General features: G+C 42.5%; 1 protein-coding gene across 4 annotated transcripts; it reads left to right on the forward strand.

Moving 5' to 3' along the window:
- The first annotated feature begins 582 nt into the window (after positions 1 to 582).
- On the forward strand, positions 583 to 14,910 carry LOC103630414 (uncharacterized). 4 transcript variants are annotated; one of them, XM_023300385.1, is made up of 12 exons: positions 583 to 1,287; positions 2,133 to 2,218; positions 2,345 to 2,386; positions 3,419 to 3,462; positions 4,344 to 4,402; positions 5,820 to 5,878; positions 6,364 to 6,422; positions 6,858 to 6,939; positions 7,008 to 7,187; positions 7,450 to 7,512; positions 7,593 to 7,703; positions 7,784 to 8,769. In XM_023300385.1, exons 8-12 carry the CDS (start codon positions 6,873 to 6,875, stop codon positions 8,371 to 8,373), a joined length of 1,011 nt encoding a protein of 336 aa, XP_023156153.1. In that variant the 5' UTR covers positions 583 to 1,287; positions 2,133 to 2,218; positions 2,345 to 2,386; positions 3,419 to 3,462; positions 4,344 to 4,402; positions 5,820 to 5,878; positions 6,364 to 6,422; positions 6,858 to 6,872; the 3' UTR covers positions 8,374 to 8,769. The 4 variants fall into 4 exon arrangements, 1 of the variants encoding a protein (XP_023156153.1); XR_004850378.1 differs by lacking the exons at positions 583 to 1,287; positions 2,133 to 2,218; positions 2,345 to 2,386; ... (6 more) ...; positions 7,450 to 7,512; positions 7,593 to 7,703 and adding exons at positions 8,780 to 13,230; positions 13,318 to 13,540; positions 13,863 to 13,975; ... (1 more) ...; positions 14,317 to 14,418; positions 14,556 to 14,910 and having other exon boundaries at positions 8,394 to 8,551; positions 8,626 to 8,697; XR_004850379.1 differs by lacking the exons at positions 583 to 1,287; positions 2,133 to 2,218; positions 2,345 to 2,386; ... (6 more) ...; positions 7,450 to 7,512; positions 7,593 to 7,703 and adding exons at positions 8,780 to 13,230; positions 13,318 to 13,540; positions 13,863 to 13,975; ... (1 more) ...; positions 14,317 to 14,418; positions 14,556 to 14,910 and having other exon boundaries at positions 8,394 to 8,551; positions 8,626 to 8,697.
- The last annotated feature ends 6,785 nt before the right edge of the window (positions 14,911 to 21,695 follow it).

The raw sequence follows: 21,695 nt of genomic DNA on the forward strand, positions 1-21,695 counted from the left end.
GGGCGGAAGAAGCCTCCCTATCGAAGACTCTCTTCGTCACAAGTCAAAAGAAGCCACCAGATGACCTTACGCGACTCCAACCGTTCACCTAAAGTTTAATCATAAGTATTGTTTTAACTGTTCTGTACTGTAAACTGTACTGTTCATATAGTGAAGTTTAAATATGGATATGAGTATGGTCTTATCTAAGAAGCAAACAAGTAGATTCATTTACAAGATACGATCTACAAAAATTGACCGTCAACAAGAACTATAACATAAGATAGAGTGACCTTGGATGAATGACTATAGTTAAATAAGTCAAGGGTGTTTTAGTTTTTATCTAAGCAATTACGAAGTCAGAGATCTCTACAAATGCTTTATGACATGTACTATTTACGGATGCAATATAGATATTCAATTGAAGTTACCCTTGTAATTTTTTGTGTTTGAGTAGATTCGTTTTGTCAGTAGAAGTGTTGGATGTGTTTGAATGATTGCGTGTTGGACTGGTGTGTTAAAATCGATTTTTGTTAGTCAACAACTTCCTTTGCAGTGGATCTACCAATCTAAACTACTCCTATTAAGAAGACAAAGAGGGCGTCCACACCAAACGGCGCCCCCGCCTACGCCCGTGCGTCCTCGCCTACGCTCGCTCTTCCGCCAGATTCCCCGTATCCCCAATCCAACTGCCTCGAACACACATCGCCACGATCTCGCCGCCGCATACTCCGCCTCGAACATGCACCCTCATCCCCATTGCTGCGCCCACTCCCAGATCTCATCCCCGCCGGCCCCAACCATCTCCCCTGCATGCCGCTATCTTCCAACCGCTCCCGCACCATCCGTGCTACCCGCATGGCGCCCTCATCGCGCCGCCAGCACGGCAGCACCCCGCATGTCGCGCACCCCACACCGACATCTACGCAGCCTCCTCCCCATCTATCCACATCCCCATCCGAGCCCCTACAACCTTGCTCTGCATCCCGATCCCGCCCCCGCCACGTCGCTTGCTCCAACCGCGTTCTGCCTCCATCATGCTGCCACACGGCCCCCTCCTACCACGCTCCTCACAACAGTGGATCTAGCGTCCTAATCGCCAGCAAGGAGAGTCTGTATGAGCCTGCGCACAAATCCGGTGTACGAGTTCCGTGCAATCAGCCAATCGCATTAGTTGCCAGGATACATGTCATTGGTTTAATAAAGCCAAACACTGGTAACCACAAATTGTTCTCCATTGTCAGCAGCAACTATTGAGCAGCCAAGATATCAGCCAAGAATTTTCGAATTCACATCAATCAACAATAGGTACGCACCACTGCTCTCAGCCCATTTTCCATCACCATCTTCTCTCATTTTGATAATGGGACAACTATGTAAACTGAAAATGGATTCTTTTGCTGGAATATTCAGTTAAGGAATATTTTTCTGAACACACAATGTTTGCACATTTTCTGTTTATATGAAGGTAGCAGAACTCTGCTGAAATCCTGCAACCAGTTTTACGGATATATTTAGTTTAGTCTGTTTGCTGAAACATACCGAACTAATCCTGTTGTCCAGTTTTGCTGAAACACAATTTTTGCAGATTTGTTTACAGATTGCATGTTTATGTGAAGGTAGTGGAACTCTGCTGCAATCATGTTATCCAGTTTTGCAGATACATTTAGTTTATTCTATTTTCCGAAACACACCATTCTAATCCTGCTATCCAGTTTTGCTGAAATAATGTGATCCAACTTTGCTAGAATCATGTTGTCCAGTTTTGCTGTGTCCTTACAATTGAACTGAAATTATTAAAGTGAGATAGTGTTGTTTTGATGAAGATCACTCCTGTATCTGTGTGATATATGATACATTACTAGAGTCTTGTTTTTAAATGGCAGTTACATGAGGACGACATCTCTGCTTTGTTCTTACTTCACTTTTTTGTAATATTCAGTAAACTGTCTGTTTCATCTTTCAAAGAACATGTTTATTAACACCCGAGTCCCATTTTCTTAATAGACACATGTCTCCCATCCAGCGCTTTATGTCGTCTTATATTTTCAATTGATAGTGCCAAAACCTATTATTTTAGATGAGGCTGATAACTAATAATTATAGTAGTAGATATTTGTGTGGTGTTCACATGTATCTTGTCCATGTTTAAGTTTTGTGCAGAGCCGAGGACTCCAACCCATCCCAATGTACTCTCCTCCGATTCGCCGATTTGGCGTCGTTCTATTCAACTCATAAGGTGTGTCCTACAACTCATAAGGTTGTTGGTTGTTGATCTACTATATTACTTGGCTGCTAATACAACTGATAGATGTACTGATTTTTTGTTTTTGTTCTACTCTCCATATGTTTTCTCCCTGAAAAGGGACTGTTAACACTTTCCATAAGACTCTTTTTCATTTACCAGGTAAACCTATAATGCACTGTTATGTTTATGATTTTGTCGGAGACTTTTACATGTTAAAGAGTTTTAGATTCAGAGATTTCATTGCAGTTCGGTTATCTAAGTATTTCACAGTGCTAAAATTTAACTAACAATCTGTCTTCGATTATCTATAAGTATTTGGTGTTGCTTTCTATTTGTTTGCAACAGACGGTGGTTTTGTATATTTTGCTCTATCAATCTGAGTTCTCTCAAAAGAATTTTAATTTCCAGTTCTTTCAAAATATTTTAATTATAATTGAGCAGTCTGTGAAATACAGCGTGACATTCAGGAGCTATTGTTAGGTGCAAGTGGCATCCATTTCAGTGAAAGCGGACTATTCTTTTTCTTGTTTTTAGGATAGGTTCTTGTTTTTGCAATTTTGTGTTTTCTATTTGAGTATTAGAATTGCGGTTAGAATACATGTTTGATTTTTGGGCAATAAGACTTCCACTTCCAGCAAAATGGAAAGTAGCAACATTCTTTTACTAATTTGGGTATCCATTGTACTGTTGTTCATTTAGATGGTATAAGCTGTTTGTGATCACTACATGCAGCTCTCCAAGTATCTTAGTTGGTACGTATGATGTCGTGAATACTACAGGCAACAAGCAAGTAGATGAACTTAATTGCATCCAGTCCATGTACCCTACGGTGTAGAACTTCGCAACAGATTCTTTCAGTGCACAAAGTTTAGATGAACTTGCTTATAGCACTTATTCGTTTGTTGATTGGATCCAATATTTGTAGCTGTAGTTGATTAAAGAAAGGTGACCAGCGACATATAGTGAATTTGCTTTGGTCAGGAACAGTGTATGTAGAACTTATCAGATATCTATAACACCTATGACAAAATGCCTCTGTTACCTATTTGATACATTCCCCTTAATAAAAAGTCGAGTCATATGCCTCTGTTCTTCAATTTCTCATGTGAATCTTCTGATTCAGCCTAAGATTCGGTTCTCTTTTTCTTTATTTTGTTTCATGTTTCTTTTTGTTCATATGGATTTGTGTAGTGCAACTATTGAGATGGACAGCACACAAGCTCCAATTTCTCAGGGTGAGTTTGCTTGTAGCACTTATTTGTTTCGTGATTGGATCCCAGATTTGTCAGTCAAGTCATTAGACCTGGGGCTGCTACCTGTTCACTTAGTGAAGAATCATCTAGATTAAACTTAGGTTATAATTATTTTTGTGCTTTACAAGGGAGCTTAGATTGCAAGGTTCTTAAATTAGTTGTTGGAAGTAATATTTTCTTTCAACAGAATAGCAATGGCATCCTTTCAGTCCTAGCGCTTGGAACTATGTGCAACCTATCAGTAAATCACGACCAAAGACCATCCCTGGCCCTGATTGACACTTTATTCGGTCATCCAAACTCGACTGCAACGTCATAAAATTAGAAGGCATAATTAATGCATTTTAGTGGGAACGGGTACCAGATGCTCACAATATGTTCTCGTCCAGTTCAGTTGTGCCAGCTACAGTATACATATGTGTTACTTTCTATAAAAAAGAATATTTCTGACTGTAGTGCTTTTCTGCAACGTCATAAAGTTAGAAGGCATAGTATATGATTTGACATTGTTAATTGTCCACAAAAAAATAGTGCTTTTCTTTCTCAGATCTGACTGTATTGTCATATGCACGCTGTTGTATGCCATCTTAATTTGTGTTGCCTGGGAACTAATAGTAATGTTTCTAAATCTGTTTTCTTTTTATAGCAACCAAATTTTTTTGCTCTTATTGCTTTACCGAGAACTTAGATAACATGTATTTTTATGAATAAGTATAGACTAGCTATGGCATTGTCATGTTGTCTGAACTATGTTTATTCTGTCTAAACGCTATTTAGACGGTCTAAACAGTAATCATTGTGCACTACCATTTTATTAAATATTTTGTATACTGATTTGTTTGTTTTTGTTCTGCTCTCCATAGGTTTTCTTTCTGAAAAGGGACTGTTAACACTTTCTATAAGGCTCCTTTTCATTTACCAGGTAAACCTAAAATGCACGGTTATGTTTATGCTTTATAGTTTCTTTACTGATATCAGTAGCACTTAATCAGTAACAACAGTAACAACTTGTTATGGTGTGATGTGGTGCTTTAAATGCCTTTGGTTATCGATTTTTTGGTGAAATCAAAATACTAGAAGAACAATGGCACCATCCACACTTAATCAAAATAGGACGATTGCAGTCGTACCTCCTATTCCTTCAGAATCTCCGTAAGTACATATTTCACTTATCTATACTACTCCTATTAAGCCTAAAACATAAGCGTCCACAGTGCCCCCGCCACCCACCCGCGTGCCCGCCTGCACGAACCACAACCTGCCCCAGACAGCAGCGCGCAGCCCCACCGCAACGCCACAGCCATCCTGCCCCCACCAGCCACGAAACAGCCACCCCCATAACCCATAACAGCACAAACCTCGTAGTCGTCGCTCAGGGACGGGTCCAGCGGCTCGGTCTTGGCCCCCGCCGTGGCCGCCTTGGAGCCCAAGGATAACTCCAGGCCACCGCCGTTGGCGTCGTTCAGTTGGCGCTTCGCGTGACCCAGGCCAGCGCAGAGCATGGCGATGGCGAGGAGGCCGACGAGCAGCAGAAGGTACGACGGCTTCTGCCCCATGGCTTCTTCTGCCACTGAAATGGCTGTCGCACGAGTTTTCATATTTCTTAAAGCATGGTTGGAGAGCAGTTTGGTTGGATCATGGTGACCTGCATTCCGATTTTCTGAGGTTGAGTTACTATGGTCTTTGGCATTTCGTAGTTGCCTATTTCATTGATATGCGAGATGCACGATAGCACCCTTGCTGCAGGAACTTAGTTTTCCTCTGTCAGGCATTTCGCTTTTCAGACACCAGGCAATCCAGTTGGTAGCTATTACGTAGTTCTTGAAGGTGACAGGAATAAGGTTTTAACTTAATGAAGAAAAAAATTGTAAACTTTATCAAGCTAATGGAATTGCGGAACAAGGAATATAATAGTCATACACATTTGCCAGAACTTATCCTTGCAGATTGAGCCTAAACTGTAAACTTTATCTCGGCAACTTCCAGTTTTCAGGCATGAATTATGGACACACAGTCTATCAATATCCCGCAACTGATCGGATCAGAAATTTTGTCAGAGAGTTTTAGATTCAGATATTTCATTACAGTAGAGTTATTTGAGTATTTCACAGGCTGTCAAAATTTAAATGTATACAACTGATAGATGTACTGTTTTTTGGTTCTGCCTTCGGTTAAGTGTTGTTATTTGTGCTTTTCCTGGCCACTAATGTTATTCCATTCTATTTTGATAGCAGTACTGATTTAACCAAAATTTATGATTAAACTCTCTCGATCTACTATATTACTTGGGTGCATAAAACTGATAGATGTACTGATTTATTTTATTCTGCTCTCCACAGGTTTTGTTCCTGAAAAAGGACTGTTAACACTTTCCATAAGGCTCCTTTTTATTTACTAGGTAAATCTATAATGCACTATAATGTTTATGATTTTGTCAGAGACTTTTACATGTTAGAGAGTTTTAGATTTAGAGATTTCATCACAGCTCGGTTATCTAAGTATCTGCCTTCGGCTATCTATTAATTTGGTGATGATTTCAATCTGAGTTCTTTCAAAAGCTTTTAATTTCCAATCATATGTATGGTGGTTGTCCAATAATTAGCTGCTCTGTCAAATACAGCGTGACATTCATTTGCTATCCTTAGGTGCAAGAAAAATCCATTACAATGAAAGCAGACTATTCCTTTTCTTATTGTTTTACCGAGAACTTAGATAACATGTATTTTTATGAATAAGTATATATTATGGCTTTGTCATGTTGTCTGAACTATCTTTATTCTGTCTAAACACTATTTAGACGGTCTAAACAGTAATCATTGTGCACTACCATTTAATTAAATAAGTTGTATACTGATTTGAATGTTTTTGTTCTGCTCTCCACAGGTTTTCTTTCTGAAAAGGGACTGTTAACACTTTCCATAAGGCTTCTTTTCATTTACCAGGTAAACCTAAAATGCACTGTTATGTTTATGGTTTATATTTTCTTCACTGATATCAGTAGCACTTAACCAGTAGTAACAGTAACAACTTATTCAGCACTAGGACTTCAAAACTATAAAACACAAAACTATAAACTAACTAGCGAACTTTGCTTTGTTATGGTGTGATGTGGTGCTTTAAATGCCTTCGGTGGGTGTTAGCTAGAGATAACAATATCATAATCATTGAAACTATGTTGCTTTATAGTTCAGTTCACAATTGTTGTTTGATAATGTATATGTCTCACACACAGTCCTAATTGGTTTGACAACATCTATTGTCTTCTCAATCACACCTCGCTTGATGGTCAATCTGGTTAACTGGATGAGCACATATAAAAGACTACCGATTGTCTACCCTCTTTTATTATTGTTTATTTATGTGTTCATGTTTTGTAGGGCACTGTTCTTGTTATGGATCAGATGGGATACAATGCTGATCGCACACCATTCACGAACATCTCAAACACCATCATTACAGGTAAAGCTTAGTACATGCGTGTCGAAATGTAGTAGGTACGGACACTAATCCACAAAGTTACATTGTAGGTAATCAAAATGAATCGAACTCGCTTGGACCAATTGTCGATGCTAGGGAACGTAAGAGGCAAAGGGATAGGGAAAGATATGCCGCGATGACTGTTGAACAAAAGAATGAGAAAAATAGGAAGCGTCGTGAAGCGCGCCAAAGGAATAAAGGACTACCGATAAAAACACAATCATCCATAGGTGATGAAAGTTAAATTTCTAATTCTAAATGTTATACCTACATGTTCGTACTATACAAAGTTGTTGTGTAGCCTTTTGTAAATGGATGATATATAAATAAGACATTAATATGGACAAGTCATGTGAGGTGGTTAACTTTAAAATACGTGGGGATGTGCATCTCGGTTTAGGTATATGATCATTTTACCAATATTTGAACAGATCCTCTTATGAATGAGTGAGTACCTATTAATCCTATTTTTGTTTTCACCATGTTTCGCAGATAGCTTTCCAGATGACTGTAGCACCATTGATTTCAGAATTTTGTCAACACAAGGCATTGCAGGTATATAACAATCACATTTTTTGTCACTTTAGCACCACCTATTATGTATCTCTTTACTTATGCTAAAATGTTAAATGTAGGTGGAGACGAACAAGTAAACGTGGATCTAGATGATGATAGCGATTGGTTGCATAGAAATGAGACATTCCAGGCAAACAACATTGTCGCAAGTAATGACCTTCTGACAACAGGTACATGACTGTTCACTTGACTACATATGCAAAAAACAACGGGTTTCAAAACATTGAACGTAGACATGCATTTATTCCAGGTTGTGTGCATGAAAGTGTTGATAACACACCTAATCATACTATGAAAAGGGCCGCCTACTTTAGTGAGCGGTACAAAAACTTAACTCCCGTCGATAGGGAGTCTAGGCGTGAACGCCTTAGGTTGTATAATAAGACACCAAAACGGAAAGATGCAAAGACAGAGTACGGCAGAAAACGTAGAGCACTGCAATGTGACACTTTGAATCAGGAGTCCATCGCCATGGAGGACCCAACATATACCCCTGAGGTTGGACGTCATAGAACAGATGCAACACAACCGTATGGATCCTCAGTTACCACTTGCGACTGGGTTATCCCTGAATTCGTCGGGACACCTTTCTTGCCAACTTCAATACAGACCGAGGATGTTGGTTCACTCACTATGTCTACTGAGCCACTAAGTCGTAAACATCATGTGCTATCTGGGGCAAGACCAGCTATCTTAGGTAGTCGAAACCAACAATTTGAAGCCGCCATTTCAAGGAACGTGGCTACGGTGACTGAGGATACAATCAGTGACGCCGTGGAAGGGGACGATTGGACACAACCCCATACGACTACAGAGATCCACAACAATGGTAATTTCTAACCAATTTTAAATCAATCTTGCACGGCGACGATAGCATGTATTCTTACTAAACGTGTGTTTCCATCAGTACAATGTACGAATCCATGCCAAGGTGCTACCTTGGCAACAAATGCGAGTGAAGGCATGGCTGAACAAAGAGTGCAGCATACACATACGAAGCCAAAGGTCATTTCCGATGGTAATTGTTAAAAACTTTGTTCACATTACATATTTCCCCACCCTAGAAGTCAAACCTCATATTTTCACGAATAGGTGACGATGATGAGGGTGTCATATTCGAAGAGGATGATGATGATAACGATGGATACCTATTCGCTGGGCAATGTACGTACCTGGATTTACATGTTGCTACCATGGTTTATATAGATACACATGTCTTAATCGTTGTTTTCTAAAAAAATATTAGATGATGAGACCGACGAGGACATCAAGATCGATGGTACTCAAGATGAATCTATTGACACTGATTTGCCTGACACGTACAACAAGGTGTACAGTAACGTGCCTGAAGAAACACATATGCTGAAGTCTGTTCCCAACTGCGGTTATTGCAATGCGAAGAAGTTTGAGTATGAGCCACCTAGATTTTGCTGTCGTGGTGGGAAGGTTGAGCTAGCCCCACTGGAGACCCCTCCACAACTTCGGAGGTTGTGGGATAGTGCAGACTCTGATGCTAGGCACTTTCGTGATAACATCAGGTTTTTTAATGGCCATTTCTCTTTCACTTCGTTGTACTGTTGCCTTGATAGTATGACAACTAATGTGAAGGATTCTGGTATATACACGTTTCGGGCACAAGGCATGATGTATCACAATATCAAGTCATTCGGTAGGGAAGGTGGGGCGGAGCATAAACACCTTGAACTTTACTTTTACGATGATGATCCCAATCTCGAGCATCGGTACCGTATGTGCCGCAAAGAACATCAACAGAAAGACAAAGATGTTATTAAACAGATAGTTTCCATACTCCGTGAAAATCCATACTCTGAACATCTTAGAAGCATGGGTCATGTTGAGAACCTTGATGACTATCGTATCACATTGAACCTTGATCAATCGTTGAACCAGAAGACATATAACACACCTATCACTTCAGAGGTCGCTGCTGTCTGGATCGAGGGGAGCGAACGGCGAGGCCAGTTCAGCAAGAGTGTTATGCTACATGGGAAGGATAGGTCAAGCCATGGTATCCGCTCATACCATGGATGCTACGATGCACTATCATATCCACTGTTCTTTCCTAGAGGTGAACTTGGATGGCATGCAAATATACCAAAGGTTGGTGTATCCATGGGTGAAGTGGATGCATACCGTGAGACGCATAGGGCAAGTAATGCAAACGATGAAGATGCAGGTTAGTTATTTCTTTGTAATTTCTTACGTAACACATTGTTAAAGTATCCTTTCGACATCACTAAATAATCAATCCTTGCGTATGCAGAATCTCCTAATCATCTATGTGTGTCCGTACGTGACTATTACTGCTACAAATTCCAAATTCGTCCAGGGGTATTCAATCCAATACTTCATGGTAAACGTCTTTTCCAGCAGTTCGCAGTTGACACATACATCAAGATTGAGAGCTCCCGTTTAGATTTCATTCGTAAGAACCAGGATCGGTTACGGGCAGACCTATACCAGGGTTTGGTGGATACTATGTTAGATGGCGATATAAGAGCAGAAAAGGTTGGGAAGCGAACTGTGCTGTCGTCATCGTTTATTGGCGGTCCTCGTGACATGAGACGTCGGTATATGGATGCTATGGCTCTGGTGCGGAAGTTTGGGAAACCAGACATCTTTCTTACCATGACATGTAACCCTAACTGGGATGAGATAAGGAGGGAGCTTCTCCCTGGGCAGACACCACAAGATCGTTCGGATCTTGTAGTGCGTGTCTTTCATGCGAAGCTACAGGAGTTAAAGTATAGGCTGACTAAACAAGATATTCTCGGTAAGGTTCGTGCTTACGTCTATGTCGTCGAGTTTCAAAAGAGGGGTTTGCCCCATGCCCATTTTTTACTAATCATGCAGAGGAAGTACAAGCTCACATGCCCTGAGCAGTATGACCTTTTGATCTCAGCCGAGATCCCAGACAAAAAGTACCATGAACTACGAAAGATGGTTATCAAGCATATGATGCATGGTCCATGTGGGTTGCTAAACCCTAACTGTCCATGCACTAAGGGTCGTGCATCGTGCAAGAATCATTACCCTCGGCCTTTCAGTGACGCAACTTTGCAAGGGAAGGATTCATATCCTGTTTACAGACGTCGTGACGATGGGCGTAAGGAAAAGGTTCGAGGGTGCGAGTTGGACAATAGATGGGTTGTCCCTTACAATCCTTACCTCCTTCGCCTCTTCAACTGTCACATCAATGTTGAGGCGTGCGGGAGCATCAAGGCTGTTAAATATTTGTTCAAGTACATATACAAAGGCCATGATCGTGCGTCTGTTGTTATGAGAGATGCGAGCAAGACAGATGATGATGTAGATGAGATCAAGCAGTACAGAGATGCAAGGTGGGTGACCCCGCCAGAAGCTTTATGGAGGATATACGGCTTTGAGCTTAGTCAGAACTCTCCACCTGTGATGCAACTGCAACTCCATCTTCCAAACATGCACATGGTGGCATTTCATGATCGGCAAATGGTCCAGCGAGTTGTAAACCGTCCAGGTGCTGATAGGTCAATGCTCACAGCATATTTTGAGGCAAATAGGCTACACGAAGAGGCTCCGAGCATCCTATATTGTGACTTCCCTGAGTGGTTCACTTGGCAGAGTGGTAAGGGCAAAGTATGGCAACGGAGGAAACGAGATACGGGTGGACAAGTCGGTAGAATAGTCTCTGCTCATCCAGCTGAGGGGGAGCGCTACTATCTCCGTGTTCTCCTAAACCACGTGGCTGGCGCCATCTCCTATGTGGATCTAAGGACAGTAGATGGTGTCACACTACCGACTTTTCGTGAGGCAGTAGAGAGAAGGGGACTGCTTGAGTCGGACAACACACTGGATGAGTGTCTCACTGAACGTGCTCTTTTCCAGATGCCATCGGCGCTGCGACGACTTTTTGCCACAATACTGGTGTACTGTGAGCCAAGCGATGTGGCAGTACTCTGGCGAAAACACCTAGATGCTATGTCAGAGGACTATCAACGTAGGAGTGAGAGCAAAACTCATGTTGAGCAGATGGTATTGATTGACATTAGGAACATGCTGCAGTCAATGGGAAAGGACATAAAGACATTCCCACTTCCTCCTATCATTGACACGTATGACGATGCTATAGGTACTGTTAGGGAGGTTTACGAGGAGGAAAGTATCGAACCGACAGTGGCAGATGTGGCTCTCAAAGAGACTCTTAACGAGGAACAGAGAGCCGCCTATGATAAGATTATGTCTGCTGTTGACACTGATCAGGGCGGATTGTTCTTTGTGGATGGACCTGGTGGCACTGGAAAGACTTATCTATACAGAGTGTTGCTCGCGACGCTACGCAGCCAGAACAAGATTGCGGTGGCAACAGCTACATCTGGCGTTGCGGCTTCCATAATGCCTGGAGGAAGAACTGCCCATTCACGCTTCAAGATACCTCTTACTATTGATGATGGCGCTGTATGTAGCTTCACGAAGCAGAGTGGAACCGCAGAGTTGCTACGGAAAGCATCTCTCATTATCTGGGACGAGGCTTCTATGACTAAGAGACAAGCTGTGGAGGCACTAGACAATAGCATGCGCGATATAATGGGTCGGCCTGGATTGCCATTCGGTGGTAAAACCATTGTCTTCGGTGGGGATTTCAGACAAGTCTTGCCCGTTGTTCGTAAAGGTTCAAGGGCTCAAGTAGTCGCTTCTTCTCTACGGATGTCTTACCTATGGGAGTCCATGTCCCACTTAAAGCTTGTTAGCAATATGAGGGCAAAAAACGACCCTTGGTTTGCAGAGTTTTTGCTACGCATAGGTGGTGGAACTGAGGTCACGAATAGAGATGGTGACATCCGTCTTCCTGGCGAGGTATGTGTGCCTTATAGTGGGAGTGACAGTGATCTTGACAATCTAATAGACTACGTGTTCCCAAATCTCAATGAAAATATATCAGATTCCACCTACATTACTTCACGAGTGATACTATCAACGCGAAACGATTGGGTGGATATGATAAATGTTAAGATGATAGATCGTTTTCAAGGTGCACATACGGTGTACCATAGTTTCGATAGCGCCATGGATGATCCCCATAACTATTACCCACCTGAGTTCCTAAACACACTAACACCAAATGGGCTGCCCCCGCATGTTTTGAAGCTCAAGATTGGATGCCCTGTTATATTGCTTCGGAATATAGACCCTGCGAATGGACTTTGCAACGGTACCAGGCTGGTGGTTCGTGGTTTCCAAAGAAATAGCATTGACGCAGAAATTGTACTGGGTCAGCATGCTGGAAAACGGATTTTCCTGCCACGTATACCTCTTTGTCCCTCTGATGATGAGATGTTCCCTTTCCAGTTCAAAAGGAAGCAGTTTCCTATACGTCTTAGTTTTGCAATGACTGTTAACAAAGCACAGGGTCAGACTATTCCCAATGTTGGTGTGTACTTGCCCGAATCAGTGTTCTCTCATGGCCAATTATATGTTGCTCTATCTAGAGCGACAGCCCGATCGAACATAAAGATCCTTGTCATCCCAGCCGTCGATGGAAATAAGAGGTCGAGGAAGGGTGTACGAAAGAACCCCACAGTAGATTGTGGGACATACACCAAGAACATCGTCTACAAGGAGGTCCTAACAAACTAGCGGAAATCTTCACAAACAACAGAAGAGTGATTTACACAAACAACAACACAACCCAGACCCACAGTAAGTCTGTCAAAACTCAATTGTTTTTTTTACATGTGCAAGTAATTTATTTGTTCAGATATTTAATGATTTGAGTTTCTGTTTCAGTTAGAGATTTCTAGCATGGCTGACACAAGTAACCATGGATCCCTCATTGATGAATGGTTGCCGACCCTACACCAAGCCCAAAGAACTCTCATGTCATGCTGAATGAAAAATTCAGCTCTCGCTCAATATCTGGTCTTTTTAGTGAACATGGAACCAATAAGCCCAACAATCAATCTGAAAAAGCAGAGAAGTTGTGAATTCTGCTTTTCTTTACAATAAAATGGTATGTGATATTTCCTTAATTGATTTCTTGTGCTCTCAAGATTTATTTGTTACACTGTTATCCAATGTTGAAATAACTCATAATTAGAGCAAGCACTAAAGACTTTCATACTGCAATTTTCAGACATGAATTTGGTACACTATGGAAGAAATTAATTGGTTATGATTTATTTTGTTTAATTGTTATTCACAGTGATTTGATATATGGAAACATTTGCACGATTTTGTCTACGTTTGCATACACCTATTATATTCATACTTCTCACTAACGATGATGAAAATTTGGTCTTCCACCTTTTCCTTTCTAATATTTCTGTCTATAGGGGATATAACAGCTTTAAGCACAATGAGAAATGAGTCCATCATTAGTGAGATCCAAGCCCAGCTAAAGCACAAGAATGTCACAGTGGATGTCAAAGCAAATTCAGACCCTCATGTAAGTTTCTTCTAAATTTGTTCATGTCTTATTCAAGCCTTCTTATGTTAAGGTTCTTGTTTAACTGCCTGGAATTAAATAAATTGTTCTATGCATATGATTGATTTTAGATTAGTCCTATTCAGCTCTCAACTACAGTCACAGTCGAGGAACTTGGTTTACCAGGCTTGAAAAACATAATGGCCATTTCTTATCCACATCAAGCATTTGGGAGGGTATGCTTCTTCACCTTTTCTAGATTGGTTGAATATCTATTTCATTGTAGATCTCAGTGCTGCTATGACCTTGTAAGTTGTTTCTACTAGCCAGTTCATAGTAAATCCTTCAACAAACTGCTGCAGGAGGCTTCCACATGAATGGGGTTGAAGGGACATTTCGAGGCAAGCCTTGTGAGGTCGCTTCAAACCCGAGACTTTAGTGGACAACTCTCCTCACCGCATGAGGTCTGCTAGCATATCTTAAATGTTTTATGTTTTTTTACCTGTTGGGCAGTTAACTTGCATGTTGAAAGCTGTTACCTTCAATGATTTTTTATATTAGCGCATAATGCATGAATTTTGTGGCTTTTTGGTGTGCAAAGTGATTCGATCACTAACACTCCTTCAGGAACGACAAAGGGGACAACCTCACTGCGTCCTACCTCCTACCATTTGGCGAACACAGAGAAGGACACAACTGTTGGTATGGAGGTGACCCGCAACTTCTCAACCAAGGCGAGCATAGTCACCTTTGGGACATGTCATGCACTAGACCCTACCACCACTATGAAGGCGTGCAACTAATTTTTAGAAAAGTGTATTGATTCAAAGTATGTTTAGCTGTAGTTTATATCTTTCTACCTCCTCTTGTAGATAGAGTTAGATTGCATCACATATCTTCTCTTGTATTCCCAAATGCAAAGTAATATTGGTTCCATCTCTATTGGGTAATGGATAGATGATCGGTTTGTGCCATATCTTAAGAAAACAAAATATATGTGAGTTGTGGTGGGGCTTGTGTTTTTGGCTGATCACGTCCCCTCTTTTCTTTTTCTGATCATGTCAATGAATTTATGTGTCAATTTGAATTGTCTTTTTTTTAAAGATCCAATATGTTCTGGTATCTAAAAAAGATTTGTTAGATTGCAAGCATCTGTTGCAAGGTCATTTAGGCCTCAAACAGATTTTTTTTGAGGGAATAAGGCACATCTTAAGATCTGATTGTGTTGTTGATTTCGGTTTCATGCGAGTAGAGATTTTGTGCCGTCGCAACGCACGGGCATATCCCTAGTATATATATATGCTCTAAAGTAGTCATACTACTCTTTTTTTTATTTTTGTTAACTTTCTAGCTCTTGGCCGATCGAGGACCTATCTACATATGCTGTAAAATAGTACAGTCATTACATTGTTGAGCATTATTATCTGAAAAAGGTGTGACGCAAGTGATGAAAGAAACCGACACGAACCGTACTTGCAAATGCCGTGGCAGCTCATCCATGCATACAGGTTGCTATCATACATGAACTGATGAACATAACGGACCTGCAGTCTCCATATCCAGTTCAGATCTCCGACCCGAGCAGTGACTCTCTGACTGTACGCACGACAGAAGACTGAAGACCGGCAGAGATCAGACTATCAGAAATCACTCTTGTTCTCCTGAGTTTTGCTGCGATTGATCCCCCCATCTACACGCGGTTTAGCCTCCACAGTTTTTCTTAGGTCACCATCACCATGACATGCTACGACCTGGGGGGTCATTCGCCGCCGGTGCGAGTACTCTTTCCTCCTGGGTCCAGGTCAATGCCTGCCGCCACGGCCCCGTCAAGACGAGCCAGTGCGCGTGTGCTGATCTGAGGACAGAGGAGAGCAGCCGCGTCACCATCGAGGTCAGACTACTCGTTCCGTGTGCCAGATGCCCAGAGTCGTGCGTTCTATTGGGTCGCCGTAGAAAACTACATTTTAGTTTAAAATGTAGTTTTAATTTATCACAATTTCTATAGTTATAGGCTGTAATTTTATATTTGAGAACGAAAAACTCGTTAGACAAAGTTATAAAAGTAGTGAAATATATTCTATGTTATATAAAAAACAAACAACTATTTCTATAGATAGATAATAACAAACTTTAAATATATTATAGCACAAAACTAACAACAAAACAATTTGTTCGTTTTGATTAAAGCCGGCTATTTTGACTGATGTAATTCATAGAGACAAAAAACATTGTAGAAGTAGTAGAAGCTGAGACGGATTAAAGTCAAGTGAACATGCTAGCTAGTCTATTAGTGCTACTCATCACCGCTAATCATTGAGCTTGCATTCGAGAAAATCCAGTTGCCTCGTACGTGTGCTCATCTCTACTACTTTAAAGTACGAGTTTCTTGCGTGCGTCAAATACAAATGGCTTAGATTTGTTTTCTCTTCCACGCACATGTCTCGTCTAACAATCGGTTCATTACCTCACAGATGGGCCTAAGAAAATATCCAATCCCAATATGGTATGAAGCCACACGTAGCGCCACTCTCATATAGCACCACCTCGCTATAGCTAGCCAGCTAAACGAGTACGAGTGATATCGATCGAGCTAAAAAAAGATAGATATGATTTTCAACCCATACTTTTTTGGCCTTTTGTCTAAGATAAAATACAATATCTGCAGTTAAATATTTGATATACGCGTCATATATCAACTTTAATATTTTTTTTGTAAAGGGTCCACTTTAATCTAAAACTTATTTTTTTATAGAGTGTGCCTATCACACTAGCTTACCAATATACCTCGGGTATCATACACCTATTGCAGTATACCTTCAAATATGATTGATATAACGTTGCAACGCAAGGTATTGCACTAGTTGCACCTTAGCTCGAGCATTCGTAGGCGCACTAGCTTTTCTAGCACAAAGCGACGCACAAACTCAAGCAGAGTTAGTAGTAAACAAATGTTTATTTTCACACAACAAATGGCCGTGTGATATACTACCAATGGGATCCGATAATTAACTGCATACATCATATACTCAAGCTATGTTAGAAGGTGTTTGGTTTATAGAAATAATTTTTAGTTTATCTATTTTATTTTATTTTAGTTCCTAATTTACAAGTAATATTGATTTTGCGTGGAAGGGGTCAAGTCGACCTGCCGCAGCAGCGAGCCAGCGAAGGCTTCTAAATTTAGCCGGGCCAAACAAAACGCACGAGTCCAAGGAGGCTTCAAGCAAAAAGCCTCAAATCCCGGGAAGGCCGCGTCTGCTTCCTGCTACCTTCCTAGTTTTTCTTCGGCACCTCTCTGGCCGGCTGGCCCCCTCTCCCAACACGCCGTCGCCTCCTATATTTAAGCACGCACACCGTCCAAAGCCGGGGGCCTCACGCTATTTTGCGACCGCTAGCTACGCCTCGATCGACCTTCGTCCGTCCTCTCCTCGTCATCGTCTTCGATCCATCATCATCTGGTTCGTCGGCGGACGGCTATGTTCCCGGCCGGGGCGGTGGAGGCGGAGTCTACGGCCGGGTCTTGTACGGTGGCGCCGGCAGACACTGACCAGCTAGACCTGGAAGCCGCGGAGCAGCTCATCCAGCTGAGCGGGGGCGACGGCGACGGTGCCGCCGCCGCCGCCGCCGTCTCGGAGAGCAGGAGCGCGGACAGCGTCAAGTGCCAGAGGAAGGAGAAGGAGGCGGCGGTGGAGAGCCGCAGGAGGAGCGCCGGAAGGATTCCTCCTCCTGCCGCTGGGGGGAAGGATGGCAACCGCGGCAGCGAGTCAGGTGTCAAGGGCGTGGACAGCTCCGCGTGCAGCGCCACGGCGGCCGACGTGGTGGCGGAGGATAATAAGGTTGTAGTGGTGGAAAGCTGTCGGAGGGGCGCTGATCAACGGCTTCCCGCGGGGAAGGATCGCAACGGCGGCTTCGTCCACGGAGAGGCGAGGAAGAGGCCGAGGTTTCGGTCACTGGCAGCCATTTACAGTGACACGGAACCGAGACGGCTTACGGCCGGTGGCGGCGAGCGCCACGCGGATCGTGATCCACATCCACCGGAGGAGGAGGAAGGGGAAAAAAGAGAGGCTCGCCGGGTGATTGCCGTTGATGCCGAGGCGAGCAAGGCGAGACGATCGGTACAATTAGCTCATAGGTCTATGTAAGTTAGGATTTATTTTTTTTTGCAGGTCAAGAATTGCATAGAGGCGTAGATCATATAGCGTAGATAGATGGCACTGGTAGCCATGCCGATGAAGAGCTTTTGTGCTCAACTAGAACAAAATTAAAGAGGATGCATTTAGTCTTGTGGGTGTATAAACTAGAGGTGTATATATGGTGAGATTTTAATTAAAGCTATATAATTTGTGTTTTTTTGGGTGCATTTGCACCCTAAAAACAACCTAGCTCCACGCTTGCTGCGCAAATCAAACGTTCGCCGCCTCGTCAGTCAGGATAGAAGGCATTGTTGGAGGCCTTCGGCTTCCGAAGGTCCTAAAAACATGATTTAACAATGTTTCTGGAGTATAATGCGTGGACAGATATCTTCGGATTCGAATCAGTACCACAGTGGGAGAAGCACAAAAAATACGAAGGTTGATGCAGCGCCGAAGCTGTGAGCAGGAGAGCTTCGGCATGATAGCAGAAAAGGAAACCAACTTAAAGATGAAAAGATCATCTAGACCTCGATGGATTACTATAGAGTTATTTGTGGATGTAAAGGGCATGGGTGTAATTTTACATGGGTTGCGTCTCGTGCCTATAAATAGATGAATAGTGCTCCCGTACTGTTGACGCTGACTTAGCATTTGCCTTTGCGTCACACTTGTACTCTTACCTTCTTTCAAGCCGAAGGTACACTTGTAATTTGATATCATTTCTATTTTTCCTTAGTAATAAAATATAAATGAGATAATGATAATGCATGACTGTTTATATTATCTTTTATTTTCTGCATGATTCTTTCTTCATTATTATATGTCGTGACTTATGAAGGTATGACCTTCATAACCTTCGTCCGATGGTCATTATATCCTAAGGAAAATAATGCTTCGAAGGACGAAGGACTTTAACGTTTAATATTCTCCGTGTTGCCTTGTTCTTGACTCATAGCATTTGAGAACAAGTCCCCAACATTGGCGCCCACCTCCGGTGAACCCTTTTCGACCACCTTCGGCAAGCATCGACCTTCGTCATGACGCCAAAGAAAGCTTCAGCAACAGGGGTTGCCGCTCTGCAGCCGCTGGACCCGAACCAGGAGACCCTTTCTCTTCGGGAGGCCCGAAGCCAGAAGAGGAAGGCCACCAGTCCAACGCCTCAGGAGGATGACTTGGACCAAGAGATCAGGAATATGGAGATGCTTCATCAGCAAGTGCAAAGGAAGAAGGAAAAGATGGCTCGGCTAGCTGACCTGCAAAGGCAGATAGACGAAGCCTCTGAAGAAGTTCGTCATCTTGCTCAAGATGAGCAAAACCGAAGGCCTCAGCACAAAGAGCTTCACCAAGAGAGCTTCGTCAACGAGGATGACTGGTATGAGGATTTCTATCATGGAAATTTTGCCTTTGATGATGCTTCTCCTTTGTCAGCAGAACTGCAGGCTACACCTTGGCCCCCGTCTTACAAACCACCTCAGCTCCCCATGTATGATGGACACTCAGATCCGAAGCAATTCCTGATGAGCTACGAAGCAACCATATCTTCATATGGTGGCAATACTGCAGTCATGGCGAAATCCTTCGTCATGACAGTAAAAAATGTTGCACAAACCTGATACTCCTCTCTTCGGCCAGGAACAATCACATCATGGCAAAAGCTGAAGGACATGCTTATCACCAGTTTCCAAGGGTTTCAGACGAAGCCGATCACTGCTCAAGCTTTGTTCCAGTGCACCCAGGATCACGAAGAATACCTTCAGGTGTATGTCCGAAGGTTCTTACGACTGAGGGCACAGGCGCCAACGGTGCCCAATGAAATTGTCATTGAGGCCATGATTAAGGGGCTTCGGCTAGGACCTACAGCCCAATACTTCGCCAAGAAACCCCCTCAGACCCTGGAGAAACTGCTTCAGAAGATGGATGAATACATCCGCGCTGATAATGACTTTCGACAGAGAAGGGAGGAAGCTTACAAGTTCTCTGAAATGACCAGGGGCTTTGGAGGGAGAGTCCACCCTAGGCACGTCAGATCAATTCATTCCACTCAGAATGACGACAGGGGAAGTCAGCAACAGAGGCCGCAATATTCTTCCCAGGCTTCGGGGCAGCAACAGAGCTATCCTCGGCCCCCAGCTCCAAGGGGCAGAGGCGCCAGGGGCTTCGGAGGAAGGTTTGGGGATCAGCCCAGGAAAATTTATTGCCTATTCTGCGGTGAGGACAAGGGCCATACTACCAGGATGTGCCATGTCACCATCCAGAAACAGAAAGAGATAGCAGAAGCTGCAGCCCAACAGAGCCAGCCGAAGCAAGTTATGCATACTGCTTCATACCACTCACCGTACATTCCAGAGTATGTGGGTAACCATCCTGCAGCTTTTGTTTCTTCGGCAAGCCAACCTCAGGCATCTTGGCAACAGCTTCCACCTCCACCACCAATACAACGAGGCCAGCAGCCAGAAGGGAGCCAGCACACTCATCAGCAACGAAACTTCAGAGAGGAGTCCGAAGCTCGCACAGTCAACAGTACTATGCCAGAGTCGAAGCACATCTACTAGAAGATATCCTACTTCTGAAATAGCTCTTGCATTCGTTATCATTTTTATTTTTTAATAAGGAACAATCATTGAAAGCCTAAGTTTTCCTTGTCGTTTTCAATTTCTTGTAACAGCTTCGTTTTTGCCATAGTGAAAATATATCTTCTCCACAGACTTACGGAATCCAAAAAGTTGTCGAAGCATGAGCTCGTGGCTACAGAAAGTATCTTCTTAAGAGCTCGTGGCTACAGAAAGTATCTCTGAAGCTACAAAAAAAGTCGTTCTATGGAACGCAGCGTAAGTTTGCCGAAGTTACAAAAAGTCGTTCCTAAGGGAGTGCAGCGTAAGTTTTCTGCTCAAAAGTCGTTCCAAAGGGAATGCAGAGCTTACAGCGAAAAATAAACGTTGATTCCGCCGAAGTATAAGGCGAAGCGCGAAAAGTCAACGTGAATACCGCCGAAGTATAAGGCGAAGAAGCTCCTAAGGGAGGCTTACAACGAAAAGTCAGCGCTGATACACCGAAAAATAAGCGGTGAAGCTGAAAAATAAACGGCAAAAAGATTGTGTGCTCTACCGTGGGAATGTGTGTGTATCTTCGGCACAAATATCATTTTGCATAGCATAACATCATCACATCATTTGCATAGCATAACATCATACATCATATTGCATCAATGGCACAAGAAGGGGATGCAATGTTGATCTTCGGAGATTGTTTCGAAGAAGCAATGCCAAGGCACAAAATAAGTTTTGAAGAAGTACAGCTTCGTCAACTCTAATATGAAAAGGAGATCTATTGCTTATGAAGCATAATGTTTTTACGGAGATTGGATGTTTTTACGAAATATGGATATTCTTCACGAAGCATGAAAAGAAGGGAAGGTGTTTTTTCGCCGAAGGCTCAAAAACTGTATGTACGTAAAGTTTCATGCATCGTAAAGAATTGAGTTACAAGCAGCTTATATATTATATTCAAAATTATAAAAATACTACACACTTTGTTCAACAAATATTACATTCCAAATGTTTTTACAATAACAACTATTCTTCTTTTAAAACTGCTTCCGCAGCTTCGTT

This window comes from Zea mays, chromosome 6 (genome assembly GCF_902167145.1).
Source record: "Zea mays cultivar B73 chromosome 6, Zm-B73-REFERENCE-NAM-5.0, whole genome shotgun sequence".
In the NCBI taxonomy this organism is placed as follows: domain Eukaryota; kingdom Viridiplantae; phylum Streptophyta; class Magnoliopsida; order Poales; family Poaceae; genus Zea; species Zea mays.

Bases quoted from the DNA above. Each gene is read 5' to 3' on its own strand.
- LOC103630414 (XM_023300385.1), top strand. From the start codon at position 6,873: ATGGATCAGATGGGATACAATGCTGATCGCACACCATTCACGAACATC. The intron at 6,940-7,007 runs GTAAAGCTTAGT...GTTACATTGTAG, and splicing joins CTCAAACACCATCATTACAG to GTAATCAAAATGAATCGAAC. The intron at 7,704-7,783 runs GTACATGACTGT...CATTTATTCCAG, and splicing joins TAATGACCTTCTGACAACAG to GTTGTGTGCATGAAAGTGTT.